At 45.1% G+C, this 22,084-nt stretch overlaps 1 protein-coding gene and 1 long non-coding RNA gene across 3 annotated transcripts; both read left to right on the top strand.

The window, feature by feature from the left end:
* Positions 1 to 2,949: 2,949 nt before the first annotated feature.
* Positions 2,950 to 16,234, top strand: LOC131701496 (tektin-2-like). Of its 2 annotated transcripts, XM_058999613.1 has the most exons (4): positions 2,950 to 4,388; positions 11,889 to 11,968; positions 12,145 to 15,227; positions 15,785 to 16,234. In XM_058999613.1, the coding sequence occupies exons 1-3, from the start codon at positions 4,293 to 4,295 to the stop codon at positions 12,344 to 12,346; spliced, it is 378 nt and encodes a 125-aa protein (XP_058855596.1). In that variant the 5' UTR covers positions 2,950 to 4,292; the 3' UTR covers positions 12,347 to 15,227; positions 15,785 to 16,234. The 2 variants fall into 2 exon arrangements, 1 of the variants encoding a protein (XP_058855596.1); XR_009308830.1 differs by lacking the exons at positions 11,889 to 11,968; positions 12,145 to 15,227; positions 15,785 to 16,234 and adding exons at positions 6,489 to 6,867; positions 7,130 to 7,640 and having other exon boundaries at positions 3,349 to 4,388.
* A 64-nt stretch (positions 16,235 to 16,298) lies between these two features.
* On the top strand, positions 16,299 to 21,362 carry LOC131701497 (uncharacterized). Its single transcript, XR_009308831.1, has 3 exons — positions 16,299 to 17,116; positions 19,246 to 19,581; positions 19,842 to 21,362. It is a non-coding gene; the product is annotated as an uncharacterized LOC131701497 (long non-coding RNA).
* Positions 21,363 to 22,084: the final 722 nt, after the last annotated feature.

Genomic DNA, 22,084 nt, shown 5'->3' with positions numbered 1-22,084 from the left:
TTTGCATGGTGCAGATGAGGGATGTCGCTTCACTCGAGGCTTGCGTACTGATGAAGATGTAGTTTCAGTGTTTAATGCTCATCCCCTCACTGTGTGTGTTCTTGTCTCTCGCCTGTCCTGTGAGGATGAAGATGTAGTTTCAGTGTTTAATGCTCATCCCCTCAGTGTGTGTCTGTGTGTTCTTGTCTCTTGACAGGTCTGTGAGGTGTTAATACAATTCCATTATTGATTGAATCTGCTTTTCAAATGCTTGGTGTTTCAAACCGGCTTTAAAATAACCTTCAACAATCATTTAAAACATGAGGCTCTTTCACAAATCACTGTGAGGGCAATGAGAAAGTGAATACGAAACTACCATGAAACTCCTCCACTAAATAAACACATTACAAAACAGAAACAAATAGACGTGCGCATTGAAAACAGAAGGACGCATTGTAGGCATTTCAAAATGAAATATACTGAGCCTCTCCGGGACCCGTCAGGACACAGCGGCGAACGCTTAATCGCAACATTACTGGACAAGCCCGGCGGCTGACCGCCCCCAGCAGCGTCCCGAGGAGCTCGCAAGATTTCCAGCGCTTCACTTGGTCTCCAGTTTCCAGCGTCCTCGCTGATCCACACAAACCTAATGACTCGTTCTCTTCATCTGACGTGAAAGCGCACAACGGGTCTCTTTATAGACCTGGCAGCGGTGACGTCATAAGAACACCACCCACCTCCCCTCATGTGATAGGCTGCTTCTGTTCTGCTTTTCAGCCAATCGGCCATGCAGGGCGTCTTTCCCCCGAGTTAACATCGTGACTGTGAAATTGTGTGTGCCTTTGTGTGTTCATGTTACTCTGTGTTCATGTTAGTCCCTCGTCTCTGTAAGCGCTCAGTCCCGTCCCCATTGTCTAAAACAAGCAACGGTACATCGCATCTCCTCTTCAGTCACTGCGTGTAAACTGGAGCACGTGAAGCGTCCTGTCTCCAACGCCATAGAGTTCACACAAACTGTCTGCAAATTAAAAAAAAAAACTGTTATATTAAAACAACCCTCTGTGAAGCACTGACACGAACGATTCTTTGTGTTAAACTTAATGCAATTCCATCAGCTACACTCGTTCATCTGCAATTCAAATGTTTGCTGACTTCAAAACAATACACGCGTCCAAATTCAGATTTCAAAGTACATTTTAAAAAAGGTTTTTGAGTGGGTGCGGAGCCAAAGCGCAGGCAAGCAGGCAGTGAGGCACACTGCCCCCTCCCGTGGACACACACCGGTACTACAGCCAGAGGGGAATGTGACGCTGGGAGTCCTAGCAACACTGCAGCCGAATTAATGACGTGTGTTATTATTAATATTATTATTATGATGATGATGATGATGATGATGATGTTTGTAGGAATCACGATTTCTGTGATTTATGACTCATGCTGTGTAGGGCGTCTCGTATTTTTATCAGAGCGATGTCATTTTTCACAGTTTTGGTCGCTCAGCTTTCACGGGCAGTTTCCCTTCTCAAGCTCCAGAGGTTCACAGTGAAAACTGCGAACGCTATCTTCACAAACAGCGACAGACGGGCCAATCGGGGCGGGGACGTCACAAACGCGCTCGAGTCATGCGAAGCCGCCGCCACGGAGGCGCTCGGCTCCCTCCAGTGGACACGCAGCGGTACTGCAGTCGGGAGGCGCTGGAAGATTATTTGCTGAATTCCTTACCGATGCGGCTATCTCGTGGAGAGAAAGTGGAACGGTTACGTCATGTCCTAAACAATCTGATTGGATAAAAGACAAGTCACAAATTAAATGACTTCTGATTGGCGAACGCAGTTAGCGAATCAAAAGTTAGAAATGCGTTACCTAATTTGTATAGACCCTATGGCTGTCCAAGGTGCGCACCTGTTTAAAAATATACATTTATTATTAATAAAACATTTTTTTAGTACACGTGTCCACGTCAGTATTTTAATAATATTATATTTTCATGCTTTTAGTGAAGAATTGTTTTACTATCAGTCATATTTTAAAACGGGCAGTTTCGAAATAACCAAAGTAAACAACGATTCTAAACCGGAACGTGCCTGAAGGAATCAACTGTAGTTCTCTTTTATAGCGGTTTAAAATGTATCTGAAAGTATATACGGGTGTTTGCAATAATTTAATCACAGACGTAGATGTATGTGTATTTCAGTACGCTAACGTGACGTTTTTCAGCAGGTTTCATTTGATTTTATGAAGCAGAATTAGTTAACACTCAAATCAACCCCTCGACAGCAGTTCTACTAAATGTCCACACGAGGGCAGCATTGGATAGGAAATGAAAGCTAAAGCCTCGTCTGTCTCCCTGAAGTTCGCCACCAATTGTAAAGAGCAGAGGACAGCTCAGCCGGAGGCGTGTGTCTGTGTGAAACGACTTTATTTCATGTGATAAGTTTGTGGAAGAAGGACGCCATGTGAGGAGGCGTTTGCTCTTGTTTTACACAGACTACGAGGGACAGCGCTCGTTAAACCAGGTGAGTGCATCTCGTTTACTTTGTTTATTATTCAGTGCAGTGGTTGTTTTTGAATCCCGCATTTTTAATAACAAATGGCCGTCCGGACCCGCTTGTGACTGTTTGCTGAGTGGCTTTTAATAATGTGTTTGTCTTTGTGAGCTCTGATCAGCAGGGTGCGGTTTGACGGGGGTGTGATTCCCCGGCTATATTGACTGGGGGTCATCTTTATTGTTTATAATCGTACGTTGTTATTGCCTTTTAGCTCTTGAGCATAATAATCTCAATCCCGTTTGAAATGACACTAAGTGCATTTGCATGGTGGCAGATGAGGGATGTCGCTTCACTCGAGGCTTGTGTACTGATGAAGATGTAGTTTCAGTGTTTAATGGTTATCCCCTCACTGTGTGTGTGTGTGTGTGTGTCTCTGTGTGTGTGTGTGTGTGTGTGTGTGTGTGTGTGTGTGTGTGTGTGTGTTTGTGTGTTCTTGTCTCTCGCCTGTCCTGTGAGGATGAAGATGTAGTTTCAGTGTTTAATGCTCATCCCCTCAGTGTGTGTCTGTATGTTCTTGTCTCTTGACAGGTCTGTGAGGATGAGAAGGTCTCCACAGTCTGGAGTCTGGTCTCTGACAGGCTCAACATACCTGTCAATCAACAGGGACTCCTCTACAAAGGCAAGGCGCTGGCAGGTAGGCTGAACAGCACAGCACAGCACAGCTCACCCCTCGCCTCACCCCTCCTCTCACTCCTCGCCTCACCCCGGGTCAGTGTGGCACAGCCTGCCTGCTCTTCTGAACAAACACTTCAGCCCTGCCGACGCAGTGAGAGTCTGGAGCAGCAACACGAGGTAACCTGAACACAAACACACACACTGCTATACACACAGACACACACAAACACACACACAGTGAGAGGCTGGAGCAGCTACACAAGGTAAATTGAACACAATAAACACGGCTACACACACAATCCTAGCTGCAGTAGATGTACAATGTTATACAGACACACACAGACACAGCTGTACAGTGACACCGAGACGCACACACAATCACAGCTGCAGCACACACACTCTGAAATGCAGGTGTAGAGCAGCGTGTAGTTGTGACTCTGTGTCTCTCTCCTCCCCCTCTCCTCTCCTCTCCTTACTTTGTTTAAAAGAATAGAAGCACACCCAGTGAGCAAGGCATTGAGCAGCCCCACATCCCGCTTCACAATACCGCTACATATTGACTGACTGTTCGCATTGTGTGTGTTTGGTAAGACAAACCACATTTTCTACTTCTACTTTCTACGATTGGGCAAGTCAGCGGTTGTTTGATAACAGAACATAAAACATTACAGAGCGGGTTGAACTGCATTGCTGCAAATCAAGGCCCTTTAAAATGTGTACCTTCCCAGCTCAGGTATTGCTGAGGTAAAGAGACACTTCCTACAGGAGGACAGGACGTTGTCAAGGAGGGGATGTCGTCACGTGTCCTGAGGGCTTTCTTAAAAACATTGTTTTATTATTTCTAAGCGTACGTTGTTACTGCCTTTTAGCTCTTGAGCATAATAATCTCAATCCCGTTTGAAATGACACTAAGTGCATTTGCATGGTGCAGATGAGGGATGTCGCTTCACTCGAGGCTTGTGTACTGATGAAGATGTAGTTTCAGTGTTTAATGGTTATCCCCTCACTGTGTGTGTGTGTGTGTGTGTGTGTGTGTGTGTGTGTTCTTGTCTCTCGCCTGTCCAGTGAGGATGAAGATGTAGTTTCAGTGTTTAATGCTCATCCCCTCACTGTGTGTTTGTGTGTTCTTGTCTCGACAGGTCTGTGAGGATGAGAAGGTCTCCACAGTCTGGAGTCTGGTCTCTGACAGGCTCAACATACCTGTCAATCAACAGGGACTCCTCTACAAAGGCAAGGCGCTGGCAGGTAGGCTGAACAGCACAGCACAGCACAGCACAGCTCAGCACTCAGTTAAAAAGGATGCATGTTATTCTACATATATCTATTAACAGTAACACCTGCAAACAAAGTGTTTTCAGTCTTTTATCATCTTTGAGTTGCATGAAGTGTTTTAACCCTATGCTGCCTACGGGGAATAAACATATCCGGTCATAAACATGATGCCTTTCTGTTTAAACACTTGTAGTTTTGGAACCTTAAATCAGAAATGAAAACCCAATACACCTACAGAAAGGCATTAAGTAGATCTTTCCATTGATGTAATTTATTTTGTTGTGGGGTGATTTTATTTTTATTTTCATATGAGCTACACCTCCCCAAAAATTATCGAAATATGAAAAATAATAAATAATATTTTAAAAAATTGGTCAATTTCAACCTCTTTCCAAGAGTTATATATATATATAAAAAAACTAGAGTATATTGTAGCTGCACAATTTTCCAAGGAATTCAAATCTGAAATCAGAATTGAAATATCTTGCACAGTTGCAGAGCTAGATAAGGTTTTGCAATGCCTAGTATTTTACAAAAATCAACCTCCGAAATGGCAAAGGCAGACCAGGATTAAAACTTGGCAAAAAGTGAGACTGGAAACACTGTTGCCCTGTTTGAGATACAATTATATTTCAGTATAAAAATAAAGAAACAACACACAAGTTATCAAGTAAAATGTTTAATTTTTTTATTTGGAAAAAAAAGTATATTACAAATAAAACTTTGAAATTAAGAATTTTATTTGGGAGGGAGGGAGACAAAAAAAATAAAACGTTCCATATTGTGCTGTATATATTTATTATCAAAACTACCCTGCAGTTGAAGTGCTGGACTGGGGCTCCTCCAGATCACTCTCCTCCTCCTCCTCCTCATCCTCCTGCAGCAGCTCTTCATCAGGGAGGTCCTCCTCCATGGCGTACATGCCCTCGATCTCTTCCTCAGTCAGGGCCCTCCTCCTCTTCAGTGACTGAACCACATGCTAGAGCTGATTGTCTCCATCCATTTTCTGGCTTTCACACACCCACATAAAACATTAAAATAAATACCAATTAATAATAATAATATTAATACTAATATTAATATTCTGCTCCATCCTTTTTCACACACATAAAACAGTAAACAAGTAATAAAATACATGGCTAAATAATAATAGTGACAACAGCTAAATAATGTTTTCTGTTTACACACAGTAAACGAGTAATAAAATACATGGCTAAATAATAACTACAGCTAAATGTCTTTGTTTTTTACATAGGCTACATACACAACGTAAAAATAAAAACTAAACAAGGTGTTTCTCATTCTTTTACACATCGAATAAAAAGTTAAAAAATAATAGATGCATAATTCAATAATAACGACTACAGAGAAATAATGAATCGACTAGAAAAAGTAAAACACAGACGTACACAAACGCCTAACTTTGCATCACATGCGATAGACCTGTTAGTTTTGCCTTCTCTCCTGAGGAAAAACAAGTCTAAAATAAAAACGTATGTGAAACTAACTATAAGAAAGATGTTTAACAAAACAAACAAACAAAACAAAACGTGGTGTTGGTACAGTAGCTCCTCTCGTCTACAGCAGTCATGAAGTTAGCCCTGCCCAGCAAGCAAGCGAGCACACGAGAGACACAGAGAAAACAAAACAAAAATAAACACTGCAGATGTACTCAGCACAAAAAAACAATATCAAGTTGAAAAAAACAACAACAACAATATGGTTAATTAGCCCAAGTACCTCCCGTTTAGATGATATATAGATTAGCACTCTTGGGATTGTAAAACTGGAGATACAGAGCTTCGACTCTGCTGTGCACTCAGTCACAATGGCGCCAGCAGAGACTCGCCCTTGTAATCAAGCCCTAAACCAATGGTATCATGACAAGCCCCGTAGTCATGGCTATGACTCATACTTTAAAAAAACAAAATTGCTGATTGGACGGCAGAGATATGACGTGTTTTGTCATCGTAACAAAAGTTATGAAATTACACCGAGTCAGCAGCTGAGAGTTAATCTACCTGGTCTTGAATCTCTCCTGTTTCTCCCCCTCCCTCTCTCTCTCTCTCTCAGATGAGCACAGACTGTCACACGACTCCATCGCTCCCGATTCCAAGCTGAACTCGTTGTGACGCCCCCAACAGAGAAAGTGTCACCCTCGCAAGAACAGCACTCCCTGTGTCACCCCTCCTCTCAGACCTCACCCCTCACCCTCGCCTCACCCCTCCTGTCACACCTCACCCCTCGCCACACCCCTCCTCTCACACCTCACCCCTCCTCTCACCCATCGCCTCAACCCTCCTGTCACCCCTCGCCCCTCCTCTCACCCCTCGCCTAACCCCTCCTCTCACGCCTCGCCTCACCCCGGGTCAGTGTGGCACAGCCTGCCTGCTCTTCTGAACAAACACTTCAGCCCTGCCGACGCAGTGAGAGTCTGGAGCAGCAACACAAGGTAACCTGAACACAATACACACACACACACACAGTGAGAGTCTGGAGCAGCTACACAAGGTAACCTGAACACAATAAACACTGCTACACACACAATCCTAGCTGCAGCACATGCACAGTGTTATACAGACACACACAGACACAGCTGTACAGTGACACAGAGACGCACACACAATCACAGCTGCAGCACACACACTCTGAAATGCAGGTGTAGAGCAGCGTGTAGTTGTGACTCTGTGTCTCTCCCTCTGCCTCTCTCTCAGGATTACGAGCGGAGGCTGCGCTTGTTGAGCCTGGATGATATGGAGCGGCTGGCGACTCGCATGCTTCACCCTGAGGCTGTGGAGTGCATGGAGCTGTCCTTCCTAGACTGAGGAATACTGCTGCTGCCCTCTCCACCTCTCCCCTCTCTTCTCCCCTCTCCCCTCTCTCCTCTCCTCTTTACTCTCTCCTCCCCCTCTCCTCTCCTCTCCTTACTTTGTTTAAAAGAATAGAAGCACACCCAGTGAGCAAGGCATTGAGCAGCCCCACATCCCGCTTCACAATACCGCTACATATTGACTGACTGTTTGCATTGTGTGTGTTTGGTGAGACAAACCACATTTTCTACTTTCTGCTATTTTAAAAGGAGCCCAGTTTGGTGCAGGAGGCTTGTGGGTAACAGAGTGTGTTTTTGCTGGGGACTGCAGCCCTTCCATTACCATTGCTCGTAGAGGGGAGATTGTTTTACTTTCAAGCCTTTTTCTTTAATAAATCCGGACGTTTGGAAATACATACTGTGTGGACGTTTCCCTTCTTCATGGCTCCATGCAGCATCCTGTCACACAACAAGCCCTGAAAGGGGATCTATACATATTTATTCTCAATCACCAGGCAGTAATCGCAGCTACAATACAGACACACAACGTGTCACTTTTATTGGCTGAAACTTTAAACGACGCCTTGAAGCCTCTGAAGCCTTTTCATGGCCCTCCACCTGTCCTTGATCAGAATGCTGTCCTTCCTCTAAGGGGTCGCTTTCCATGCTAATCTTCCGTTTCCTCTGCAGAAAGGACAGGACAGTGTTCACAGAGCTCCCTTCACTCCCGCAAAGCCAAGACATCCAGGCTCTTGTGCTGCTTTGCTCCCCAGCGCCCGAGTGCTTGCTGGCAGTGCTGAGGCACGCTCACCCTGAACAGCAGCGCTAGCTTTGTCTATTGAGGAAGGCTTGGCGCTCCCGTTGGTTCATCAGTAATAATGATTTAGTGGAGACAGTACAGTGCTCGGGGGGGGATGAAAGTTTACATCAGAATAGAAACTTTGCACAAAGTCAACCTGCTGGAAGTGGAATCATTTCTGCTGCGCAGCTTCAGATTCCACAGCTTGACGAGGAACACAATATAAAAAACACATGTTCCTCTGGAAGCCACACAGTTATTATATATATGATTAGTGTTAACACTCATAGCATTGACCTGGTATCCCTGGTATTTACCTCCGAGCCCTGCTGTGTAACAGGGGTGTTTCATAATCCCTCCTCTCTTCAGTGGCATGAAAGACTGCAACTGTGCAGTCAGCGCCAGGATTCTCAACTCCTGCAGTGCGACCTCTGACAAGGGAAGTGAACCTCATATACAAGGTTAGACAACAAGGCAGTCACAAGCAGACAGGTGGTGCAGTGGGCTAGTTCACTAGCATGCTGTGCTGCTTACCTTGGGGGACTGAGTTCAAATCCAGGTGAGTTCCTCCTTTGTTTTCAAAGACTTGGTTAATTTCTTATATAAGACAATGAAAAAGCAGACTACTCCGTGGAAGTAAGATGGACTGGGTTCAAATCCAGGCGAGTTCTTTGCTTGTTTCAAAGAATGTGTTAATTGAGCTCATATATAGTGTGAACCAAAGCTTTCCTGTGGGAGCTGGTGGCGCAGTGGCTATGCTGATGGCCTTCTCTCCCTGAAGACGGTGGTTCGAATCCTGGTCCCGGAGGCGAGTTCCTGAGGTAAGTAATGCTGTTGGTTGTGAGTCATGGTGGTGGTTGTAAATCTGGGTGTTGACTGTAAGTAATGATGCAGGTTGTAACTAACGATGTTGGTTGTGTCTCCACAGACGGAGGAGGAGGGCCGTGTGCCCTGAAGAGGAGCCGGAAGAGGATGAAGAGGGGGCTTGGGCCCCCGGCTGCGGGGGGAGTGGAAGACGGGGGTGTTGGTACCACGGGGGAGGAAAAGCAGGAGGGGTAAACATGGGGGAGCAGGAAGGGATGTTACCTTGCCCTTTTGCCCTGCAATGGGCCCGATCAGCTGAGCTCTAGAGATGATTATAGGACAGAAGATATCTTTAACGCGCCCTGTCAGATGGCAGGGCAAAACGAATATGCATGCCTGCCTGCCTGCCTGCCTGCCTGCCTGCCTGCCCGCCCGCCTGCCTGCCCCCCCCCCCCCCATGTTTACACCACCTCCTTCTTTTCCTCCTCTCTGGTACCAACACCCCCATCTTCCACTCCCCCCACAGCCGGGGGCCCCAGCCCCCTCTTCATCCTCTTCCGGCTCCTCTTCAGGGCACACGGCCCTCCTCCGTCTGTGGAGACACAACCAACATCGTTAGTTACAACCTGCATCATTACTTACAGTCGACACCCAGATTTACAACCACCACCATGACTCACAACCAACAGCATTACTTACCTCAGGAACTCGCCTCCAGGACCAGGATTCGAACCACCGTCTTCAGGGAGAGAAGGCCATCAGCATAGCCACTGCGCCACCAGCTCCCACAAGAAAGCTTTGGTTCACACTATATATGAGCTCAATTAACACATTCTTTGAAACAAGCAAAGAACTCGCCTGGATTTGAACCCAGTCCATCTTACTTCCACGGAGTAGTCTGCTTTTTCATTGTCTTATATAAGAAATTAACCAAGTCATTGAAAACAAACAAGGAACTCACCGGGATTTGATCCCAGTCCCACAATGTGGGCAGCACAGCATGCTAGTGAACTAGCCCACTGCACCACCTGTCTGCTCGTGACAACCCAGCTTTGCACAGAAGCCCTTATATCATCCTCTTTATATTATTTGTATGCTTAGAGCACTGACCCCTTGTCCTATTACGTAAACACAAGTCTATCAAAATAGGTAAAGTGTTTGAAAATGAAAAGGAAACACCTGCTCTGGGTTTGAACCCGCTACCCAGGGAATCACGGGTCTCTGCTCTACCAACAGAGCTATCCAGCCGACTGGTGCTGATGTTGTTTGAAACACATTATTACATTGTGTGGTGAGGACCTGGGGGCGAAGAGGTGATTCTTAGCTTTGTTTAATTTGTGATGAACTGGATTCAAAACCAAACCTTATAAACAGGTAAGTTTAACAATATTTTTGAAATCAATAAATTAACACTTGTGCTTTACATGTGACTTGAACCAACAACCTTGGAAGTCAGAATCCAGTGCTCTACCACCTGTGCTAGCCAGAGAGCTACTCTCTCCTGCTGCCAAATGACCTCCAGTACATTAACTAATGATTTGTACAAAATGTATATCACTCCATTGGAAATATCCAATAAAAGAGTCACTTCTATCATGTCTTTGACAGATGCAAACTACAAGGTGCTGTGAAAACAGAAGATTTCAATCTGTATCCTGGATATGATCCCAGTCTCTCAAGGGAAAGAGCATTTAAGCACAGGGACTGACCCCACTGCACCACCTAGCAGCTGTCCCTGAAGTTAGATTTACATTGCCTACAAGGTAAAATAACCAACTTGAAAAAAAAAACCAAGAAAAACATGCACGTTGCACGGGGTTTGAACCACCAACCCTGGGAATCAGGGCCCTGTGCTCTCCCAACTGAGCCATCCTACCAGCTGTACTGCTGCAGTCATTTGTGACTTGAACTGGACTAATGATCTGTACAACACGGAGGTGATTACTGCCTTGAAAATATCCAATAAAAGAGTCACTTCTGTTGTATCTGACAGATTCAAACAAACAGACGCCGTGGAGAAACAAAACAAGCACACAACACAAGACTTCAAACACAACGCTGGTGTTTACTTATCAATTCTTTTTTAAAGTCTCTTAATCAGAGAACACCAGTCATGCTGTGCCATTGAATTGTGGGTCTGGTTTTAAACTCAGTTCACTTGTCCTGTGAACTGGCTTTGAACCCAGACCTCCAAGGTGAAAGGCAGGCAAAGCTAGTGAACTAGCCCACTCCACCACCTGGCTGCTTGTGACAAACCAGCACTCTAACCTGGTATATGAGATTCACTTCCCTTGTCAGAGACTGCACACACATGCAGAGTTGCATGCCACTGAAGAGAGGAGGGATTATCAAACCCAACCCTATTATACGGCAGCTCTATAAGGTAAATGAAACAATATTTCTGAAAATGAGGGGAAAAAAAACATAACTTGTGTTTCATGTGGGACTTGAAACAGTTGTTAAGAGAATCTGAAGCCGATACGCTACCAACTACACCAATCAGAAAGCTCTCGAAGCACCTCAGATGCTCCCCAGTATTTGAATTCTTCATGAGTGCAGCTGAGGGGTTGCAAGGATGCTGAAATAGACCAGCAGCTCAGACCCCCTACTGAGTTTACCTTTAACATTACTTTGTTTTTTGACAAAAAAAAAATAGAACATTGAAACGCACTAGGATGTAAACAATGGACTAATAAACCAATAACTCGAACATTTAATAATACAAAATAATAAAATCAGTGTGAAATGAATGAAAAACGACTTAGGCATACTTGCAGCACAGCCAAGGGGCAGACTCAGCACTTTGTATTCTAACACCTCATCTGAATTGTAGCATTTTATCATGTTTCTCACATGTAAAAATGTTGCATTTAATTCATTGAATTTTTTTTATGAGGATGTTAGTGTAAGCTGGGTTGGTGTCCTTGCCCTCCCCTCTCCCCTCTCCCCTCTCCCCTCTCCTCTACACTCTCATCTCCCCTCTCCTCTTGCCCCTCGCTGTGTGTTTCTGAAGCTGTTTCTTTGCTCTCGATATTAACCCCGTCCTGACTGTCTCATGCAGGTGCAGCACGGGCTGACAGATGAGGTTCAGCAGCTGGAAGGCACCATGACTGCTCTGAAGCAGAAACGTGCCCAATCACAGTGAGTCTCTCCCCCCAGCACCCTCTTCCCCTCCTCCCCTCCTCCCCCTCCCTCTCCTCCCCTCGCTGTGTGTTTCTGAAGAAGAAACATGCCCAATCACAGTGAGTCAGTCTTTGTCAGTCTGCAGTGAGGCTGGTTCAGTGTTGCTCTGGGATTAATGTCCATTTCCTCTCCAGGGACGTCCTGCATGCTCTGTCCCAGCAGCTGACTCGTATCGAGGAGGACATCGCCTGCAAGACCAGCTCCCTGTCCCTGGAGAGACGTAGCCTGGACACACGGAGCAAACTGATCGTCCCACCAGAGAAACAAGTCCCTGAAACTGACACCTTCAACCGCACCCTGAGCCCTGTCAAGAGCCGCCAGCTGGAGCTCGCTTGACAGCTCCGCCTCCCCATGAAATAAAGAAAGAGATCAATAAATATTTGTTCTGTAAAATCATGCTTGTTCAGCACTGGGACTCTGTAATGAATGCACTAAAGTACATTTGTTAGAGTTTTAAATATTATGAATCTGTGTCATACACTGTGATCACGTTAAGTGTTAATAGAGGCTGACATCACACACAATCCATCTGTCTTATAAATGACATCACACACAATCTGTCTGCCTTATAAATGACATCACATACAATCCGTCTTATAAATGACATCACACACAATCCGTCTGTTTTATAAATGACATCACACACAATCCGTCAATCATACGTTGTTATTGCATTTTAGCTCTTGAGCATAATAATCTCAATCCCGTTTGAAATGACACTAAGTGCATTTGCATGGTGCAGATGAGGGATGTCGCTTCACTCGAGGCTTGCGTACTGATGAAGATGTAGTTTCAGTGTTTAATGCTCATCCCCTCACTGTGTGTGTTCTTGTCTCTCGCCTGTCCTGTGAGGATGAAGATGTAGTTTCAGTGTTTAATGCTCATCCCCTCAGTGTGTGTCTGTGTGTTCTTGTCTCTTGACAGGTCTGTGAGGTGTTAATACAATTCCATTATTGATTGAATCTGCTTTTCAAATGCTTGGTGTTTCAAACCGGCTTTAAAATAACCTTCAACAATCATTTAAAACATGAGGCTCTTTCACAAATCACTGTGAGGGCAATGAGAAAGTGAATACGAAACTACCATGAAACTCCTCCACTAAATAAACACATTACAAAACAGAAACAAATAGACGTGCGCATTGAAAACAGAAGGACGCATTGTAGGCATTTCAAAATGAAATATACTGAGCCTCTCCGGGACCCGTCAGGACACAGCGGCGAACGCTTAATCGCAACATTACTGGACAAGCCCGGCGGCTGACCGTCCCCAGCGGCGTCCCGAGGAGCTCGCAGGATTTCAAACGCTTCACTTGGTCTCCAGTTTCCAGCGTCCTCGCTGATCCACACAAACCTAACGACTCGTTCTCTTCATCTGACGTGAAAGCGCACAACGGGTCTCTTTATAGACCTGGCAGCGGTGACGTCATAAGAACACCACCCACCTCCCCTCATGTGATAGGCTGCTTCTGTTCTGCTTTTCAGCCAATCGGCCATGCAGGGCGTCTTTCCCCCGAGTTAACATCGTGACTGTGAAATTGTGTGTGCCTTTGTGTGTTCATGTTACTCTGTGTTCATGTTAGTCCCTCGTCTCTGTAAGCGCTCAGTCCCGTCCCCATTGTCTAAAACAAGCAACGGTACATCGCATCTCCTCTTCAGTCACTGCGTGTAAACTGGAGCACGTGAAGCGTCCTGTCTCCAACGCCATAGAGTTCACACAAACTGTCTGCAAATTAAAAAAAAAAACTGTTATATTAAAACAACCCTCTGTGAAGCACTGACACGAACGATTCTTTGTGTTAAACTTAATGCAATTCCATCAGCTACACTCGTTCATCTGCAATTCAAATGTTTGCTGACTTCAAAACAATACACGCGTCCAAATTCAGATTTCAAAATACATTTTAAAAAAGGTTTTTGAGTGGGTGCGGAGCCAAAGCGCAGGCAAGCAGGCAGTGAGGCACACTGCCCCCTCCCGTGGACACACACCGGTACTACAGCCAGAGGGGAATGTGACGCTGGGAGTCCTAGCAACACTGCAGCCGAATTAATGACGTGTATTATTATTAATATTATTATTATGATGATGATGATGATGATGTTTGTAGGAATCACGATTTCTGTGATTTATGACTCATGCTGTGTAGGGCGTCTCGTATTTTTATCAGAGCGATGTCATTTTTCACAGTTTTGGTCGCTCAGCTTTCACGGGCAGTTTCCCTTCCCAAGCTCCAGAGGTTCACAGTGAAAACTGCGAACGCTATCTTCACAAACAGCGACAGACGGGCCAATCGGGGCGGGGACGTCACAAACGCGCTCGAGTCATGCGGAGCCGCCGCCACGGAGGCGCTCGGCTCCCTCCAGTGGACACGCAGCGGTACTGCAGTCGGGAGGCGCTGGAAGATTATTTGATGAATTCCTTACCGATGCGGCTATCTCGTGGAGAGAAAGTGGAACGGTTACGTCATGTCCTAAACAATCTGATTGGATAAAAGACAAGTCACAAATTAAGTGACTTCTGATTGGCGAACGCATTTAGCGAATCAAAAGTTAGAAATGCGTTACCTAATTTGTATAGACCCTATGGCTGTCCAAGGTGCGCACCTGTTTAAAAATATACATTTATTATTAATAAAACATTTTTTTAGTACACGTGTCCACGTCAGTATTTTAATAATATTATATTTTCATGCTTTTAGTGAAGAATTGTTTTACTATCAGTCATATTTTAAAACGGGCAGTTTCGAAATAACCAAAGTAAACAACGATTCTAAACCGGAACGTGCCTGAAGGAATCAACTGTAGTTCTCTTTTATAGCGGTTTAAAATGTATCTAAAAGTATATACGGGTGTTTGCTATAATTTAATCACAGACGTAGATGTATGTGTATTTCAGTATGCTAACGTGACGTTTTTCAGCAGGTTTCATTTGATTTTATGAAGCAGAATTAGTTAACACTCAAATCAACCCCTCGACAGCAGTTCTACTAAATGTCCACACGAGGGCAGCATTGGATAGGAAATGAAAGCTAAAGCCTCGTCTGTCTCCCTGAAGTTCGCTACCAATTGTAAAGAGCAGAGGACAGCTCAGCCGGAGGCGTGTGTCTGTGTGAAACGACTGTATTTCATGTGATAAGTTTGTGGAAGAAGGACGCCATGTGAGGAGGCGTTTGCTCTTGTTTTACACAGACTACGAGGGACAGCGCTCGTTAAACCAGGTGAGTGCATCTCGTTTACTTTGTTTATTATTCAGTGCAGTGGTTGTTTTTGAATCCCGCATTTTTAATAACAAATGGCCGTCCGGACCCGCTTGTGACTGTTTGCTGAGTGGCTTTTAATAATGTGTTTGTCTTTGTGAGCTCTGATCAGCAGGGTGCGGTTTGACGGGGGTGTGATTCCCCGGCTATATTGACTGGGGGTCATCTTTATTGTTTATAATCGTACGTTGTTATTGCCTTTTAGCTCTTGAGCATAATAATCTCAATCCCGTTTGAAATGACACTAAGTGCATTTGCATGGTGGCAGATGAGGGATGTCGCTTCACTCGAGGCTTGTGTACTGATGAAGATGTAGTTTCAGTGTTTAATGGTTATCCCCTCACTGTGTGTGTGTGTGTGTGTGTCTCTGTGTGTGTGTGTGTGTGTGTGTGTGTGTGTGTGTGTGTGTGTGTTTGTGTGTTCTTGTCTCTCGCCTGTCCTGTGAGGATGAAGATGTAGTTTCAGTGTTTAATGCTCATCCCCTCAGTGTGTGTCTGTATGTTCTTGTCTCTTGACAGGTCTGTGAGGATGAGAAGGTCTCCACAGTCTGGAGTCTGGTCTCTGACAGGCTCAACATACCTGTCAATCAACAGGGACTCCTCTACAAAGGCAAGGCGCTGGCAGGTAGGCTGAACAGCACAGCACAGCACAGCTCACCCCTCGCCTCACCCCTCCTCTCACTCCTCGCCTCACCCCGGGTCAGTGTGGCACAGCCTGCCTGCTCTTCTGAACAAACACTTCAGCCCTGCCGACGCAGTGAGAGTCTGGAGCAGCAACACGAGGTAACCTGAACACAAACACACACACTGCTATACACACAGACACACACAAACACACACACAGTGAGAGGCTGGAGCAGCTACACAAGGTAAATTGAACACAATAAACACGGCTACACACACAATCCTAGCTGCAGTAGATGTACAATGTTATACAGACACACACAGACACAGCTGTACAGTGACACAGAGACGCACACAGAATCACAGCTGTAGCATACACACTCTGAAATGCAGGTGTAGAGCAGCGTGTAGTTGTGACTCTGTGTCTCTCTCCTCCCCCTCTCCTCTCCTCTCCTTACTTTGTTTAAAAGAATAGAAGCACACCCAGTGAGCAAGGCATTGAGCAGCCCCACATCCCGCTTCACAATACCGCTACATATTGACTGACTGTTCGCATTGTGTGTGTTTGGTAAGACAAACCACATTTTCTACTTCTACTTTCTACGATTGGGCAAGTCAGCGGTTGTTTGATAACAGAACATAAAACATTACAGAGCGGGTTGAACTGCATTGCTGCAAATCAAGGCCCTTTAAAATGTGTACCTTCCCAGCTCAGGTATTGCTGAGGTAAAGAGACACTTCCTACAGGAGGACAGGACGTTGTCAAGGAGGGGATGTCGTCACGTGTCCTGAGGGCTTTCTTAAAAACATTGTTTTATTATTTCTAAGCGTACGTTGTTACTGCCTTTTAGCTCTTGAGCATAATAATCTCAATCCCGTTTGAAATGACACTAAGTGCATTTGCATGGTGCAGATGAGGGATGTCGCTTCACTCGAGGCTTGTGTACTGATGAAGATGTAGTTTCAGTGTTTAATGGTTATCCCCTCACTGTGTGTGTGTGTGTGTGTGTGTGTGTGTGTGTGTGTTCTTGTCTCTCGCCTGTCCAGTGAGGATGAAGATGTAGTTTCAGTGTTTAATGCTCATCCCCTCACTGTGTGTTTGTGTGTTCTTGTCTCGACAGGTCTGTGAGGATGAGAAGGTCTCCACAGTCTGGAGTCTGGTCTCTGACAGGCTCAACATACCTGTCAATCAACAGGGACTCCTCTACAAAGGCAAGGCGCTGGCAGGTAGGCTGAACAGCACAGCACAGCACAGCACAGCTCAGCACTCAGTTAAAAAGGATGCATGTTATTCTACATATATCTATTAACAGTAACACCTGCAAACAAAGTGTTTTCAGTCTTTTATCATCTTTGAGTTGCATGAAGTGTTTTAACCCTATGCTGCCTACGGGGAATAAACATATCCGGTCATAAACATGATGCCTTTCTGTTTAAACACTTGTAGTTTTGGAACCTTAAATCAGAAATGAAAACCCAATACACCTACAGAAAGGCATTAAGTAGATCTTTCCATTGATGTAATTTATTTTGTTGTGGGGTGATTTTATTTTTATTTTCATATGAGCTACACCTCCCCAAAAATTATCGAAATATGAAAAATAATAAATAATATTTTAAAAAATTGGTCAATTTCAACCTCTTTCCAAGAGTTATATATATATATAAAAAAACTAGAGTATATTGTAGCTGCACAATTTTCCAAGGAATTCAAATCTGAAATCAGAATTGAAATATCTTGCACAGTTGCAGAGCTAGATAAGGTTTTGCAATGCCTAGTATTTTACAAAAATCAACCTCCGAAATGGCAAAGGCAGACCAGGATTAAAACTTGGCAAAAAGTGAGACTGGAAACACTGTTGCCCTGTTTGAGATACAATTATATTTCAGTATAAAAATAAAGAAACAACACACAAGTTATCAAGTAAAATGTTTAATTTTTTTATTTGGAAAAAAAAGTATATTACAAATAAAACTTTGAAATTAAGAATTTTATTTGGGAGGGAGGGAGACAAAAAAAATAAAACGTTCCATATTGTGCTGTATATATTTATTATCAAAACTACCCTGCAGTTGAAGTGCTGGACTGGGGCTCCTCCAGATCACTCTCCTCCTCCTCCTCCTCATCCTCCTGCAGCAGCTCTTCATCAGGGAGGTCCTCCTCCATGGCGTACATGCCCTCGATCTCTTCCTCAGTCAGGGCCCTCCTCCTCTTCAGTGACTGAACCACATGCTAGAGCTGATTGTCTCCATCCATTTTCTGGCTTTCACACACCCACATAAAACATTAAAATAAATACCAATTAATAATAATAATATTAATACTAATATTAATATTCTGCTCCATCCTTTTTCACACACATAAAACAGTAAACAAGTAATAAAATACATGGCTAAATAATAATAGTGACAACAGCTAAATAATGTTTTCTGTTTACACACAGTAAACGAGTAATAAAATACATGGCTAAATAATAACTACAGCTAAATGTCTTTGTTTTTTACATAGGCTACATACACAACGTAAAAATAAAAACTAAACAAGGTGTTTCTCATTCTTTTACACATCGAATAAAAAGTTAAAAAATAATAGATGCATAATTCAATAATAACGACTACAGAGAAATAACGAATCGACTAGAAAAAGTAAAACACAGACGTACACAAACGCCTAACTTTGCATCACATGCGATAGACCTGTTAGTTTTGCCTTCTCTCCTGAGGAAAAACAAGTCTAAAATAAAACCGTATGTGAAACTAACTATAAGAAAGATGTTTAAAAAAACAAACAAACAAACAAAACGAAACGTGGTGTTGGTACAGTAGCTCCTCTCGTCTACAGCAGTCATGAAGTTAGCCCTGCCCAGCAAGCAAGCACACACACAAGAGACACAGCGAAAACAAAACAAAAATAAACACTGCAGATGTACTCAGCACAAAAAAACAATATCAAGTTGAAAAAAACAACAACAACAATATGGTTAATTAGCCCAAGTACCTCCCGTTTAGATGATATGTAGATTAGCACTCTTGGGATTGTAAAACTGGAGATACAGAGCTTCGACTCTGCTGTGCACTCAGTCACAATGGCGCCAGCAGAGACTCGCCCTTGTAATCAAAATATTATATGTCCCGCCCACCCTAGCCCTAAACCAATGGTATCATGACAAGCCCCGTAGTCATGGCTATGACTCATACGTTAAAAAAACAAAATTGCTGATTGGACGGCAGAGATATGACGTGTTTTGTCATCGTAACAAAAGTTATGAAATTACACCGAGTCAGCAGCTGAGAGTTAATCTACCTGGTCTTGAATCTCTCCTGTTTCTCCCCCTCCCTCTCTCTCTCTCTCTCAGATGAGCACAGACTGTCACACGACTCCATCGCTCCCGATTCCAAGCTGAACTCGTTGTGACGCCCCCAACAGAGAAAGTGTCACCCTCGCAAGAACAGCACTCCCTGTGTCACCCCTCCTCTCAGACCTCACCCCTCACCCTCGCCTCACCCCTCCTGTCACACCTCACCCCTCACCACACCCCTCCTCTCACACCTCACCCCTCCTCTCACCCATCGCCTCAACCCTCCTGTCACGCCTCGCCTCACCCCGGGTCAGTGTGGCACAGCCTGCCTGCTCTTCTGAACAAACACTTCAGCCCTGCCGACGCAGTGAGAGTCTGGAGCAGCAACACAAGGTAACCTGAACACAATACACACACACACACACAGTGAGAGTCTGGAGCAGCTACACAAGGTAACCTGAACACAATAAACACTGCTACACACACAATCCAAGCTGCAGCACATGCACAGTGTTATACAGACACACACAGACACAGCTGTACAGTGACACAGAGACGCACACACAATCACAGCTGCAGCACACACACTCTGAAATGCAGGTGTAGAGCAGTGTAGTTGTGACTCTGTGTCTCTCCCTCTGCCTCTCTCTCAGGATTACGAGCGGAGGCTGCGCTTGTTGAGCCTGGATGATATGGAGCGGCTGGCGACTCGCATGCTTCACCCTGAGGCTGTGGAGTGCATGGAGCTGTCCTTCCTGGACTGAGGAATACTGCTGCTGCCCTCTCCACCTCTCCCCTCTCTTCTCCCCTCTCCCCTCTCTCCTCTCCTCTTTACTCTCTCCTCCCCCTCTCCTCTCCTCTCCTTACTTTGTTTAAAAGAATAGAAGCACACCCAGTGAGCAAGGCATTGAGCAGCCCCACATCCCGCTTCACAATACCGCTACATATTGACTGACTGTTCGCATTGTGTGTGTTTGGTAAGACAAACCACATTTTCTACTTTCTGCTATTTTAAAAGGAGCCCAGTTTGGTGCAGGAGGCTTGTGGGTAACAGAGTTGTTTTTGCTGGGGACTGCAGCCCTTCCATTACCATTGCTCATAGAGGGGAGATTGTTTTACTTTCAAGCCTTTTTCTTTAATAAATCCGGACGTTTGGAAATACATACTGTGTGGGCGTTTCCCTTCTTCATGGCTCCATGCAGCATCCTGTCACACAACAAGCCCTGAAAGGGGATCTATACATATTTATTCTCAATCACCAGGCAGTAATCGCAGCTACAATACAGACACACAACGTGTCACTTTTATTGGCTGAAACTTTAAACTACGACTAGAAGCCTCTGAAGCCTTTTCATGGCCCTCCACCTGTCCTTGATCAGAACGCTGTCCTTCCTCTAAGGGGTCGCTTTCCATGCTAATCTTCCGTTTCCTCTGCAGAAAGGACAGGACAGTGTTCACAGAGCTCCCTTCACTCCCGCAAAGCCAAGACATCCAGGCTCTTGTGCTGCTTTGCTCCCCAGCGCCCGAGTGCTTGCTGGCAGTGCTGAGGCACGCTCACCCTGAACAGCAGCGCTAGCTTTGTCTATTGAGGAAGGCTTGGCGCTCCCGTTGGTTCATCAGTAATAATGATTTAGTGGAGACAGTACAGTGCTCGGGGGGGGGATGAAAGTTTACATCAGAATAGAAACTTTGCACAAAGTCAACCTGCTGGAAGTGGAATCATTTCTGCTGCGCAGCTTCAGATTCCACAGCTTGACGAGGAACACAATATAAAAAACACATGTTCCTCTGGAAGCCACACAGTTATTATATATATGATTAGTGTTAACACTCATAGCATTGACCTGGTATCCCTGGTATTTACCTCCGAGCCCTGCTGTGTAACAGGGGTGTTTCATAATCCCTCCTCTCTTCAGTGGCATGAAAGACTGCAACTGTGCAGTCAGCGCCAGGATTCTCAACTCCTGCAGTGCGACCTCTGACAAGGGAAGTGAACCTCATATACAAGGTTAGACAACAAGGCAGTCACAAGCAGACAGGTGGTGCAGTGGGCTAGTTCACTAGCATGCTGTGCTGCTTACCTTGGGGGACTGAGTTCAAATCCAGGTGAGTTCCTCCTTTGTTTTCAAAGACTTGGTTAATTTCTTATATAAGACAATGAAAAAGCAGACTACTCCGTGGAAGTAAGATGGACTGGGTTCAAATCCAGGCGAGTTCTTTGCTTGTTTCAAAGAATGTGTTAATTGAGCTCATATATAGTGTGAACCAAAGCTTTCCTGTGGGAGCTGGTGGCGCAGTGGCTATGCTGATGGCCTTCTCTCCCTGAAGACGGTGGTTCGAATCCTGGTCCCGGAGGCGAGTTCCTGAGGTAAGTAATGCTGTTGGTTGTGAGTCATGGTGGTGGTTGTAAATCTGGGTGTTGACTGTAAGTAATGATGCAGGTTGTAACTAACGATGTTGGTTGTGTCTCCACAGACGGAGGAGGGCCGTGTGCCCTGAAGAGGAGCCGGAAGAGGATGAAGAGGGGGCTTGGGCCCCCGGCCGCGGGGGGGAGTGGAAGATGGGGGTGTTGGTACCATGGGGGAAGGAAAAGCAGGAGGTGTAAACATGGGGGAGCAGGCAGGGATGTTACATTGCCTGCAATGGGCCCGATCAGCTGAGCTCTAGAGATGATTATAGGACAGAAGATATCTTTAACGCTCCCTGTCAGATGGCAGGGCAAAAGAATATCCCTGCCTGCCTGCCTGCTCCCCCATGTTTACACCACCTCTTTCTTTTCCTCCTCTCTGGTACCAACACCCCCATCTTCCACTCCCCCCACGGCCGGGGGCCCCAGCCCCCTCTTCATCCTTTTCCGGCTCCTCTTCAGGGCACACGGCCCTCCTCCGTCTGTGGA

This window comes from Acipenser ruthenus, chromosome 25 (assembly GCF_902713425.1).
Source record: "Acipenser ruthenus chromosome 25, fAciRut3.2 maternal haplotype, whole genome shotgun sequence".
Classification (NCBI taxonomy): domain Eukaryota; kingdom Metazoa; phylum Chordata; class Actinopteri; order Acipenseriformes; family Acipenseridae; genus Acipenser; species Acipenser ruthenus.
This window is presented reverse-complemented; position numbering and strand designations above follow the sequence as displayed.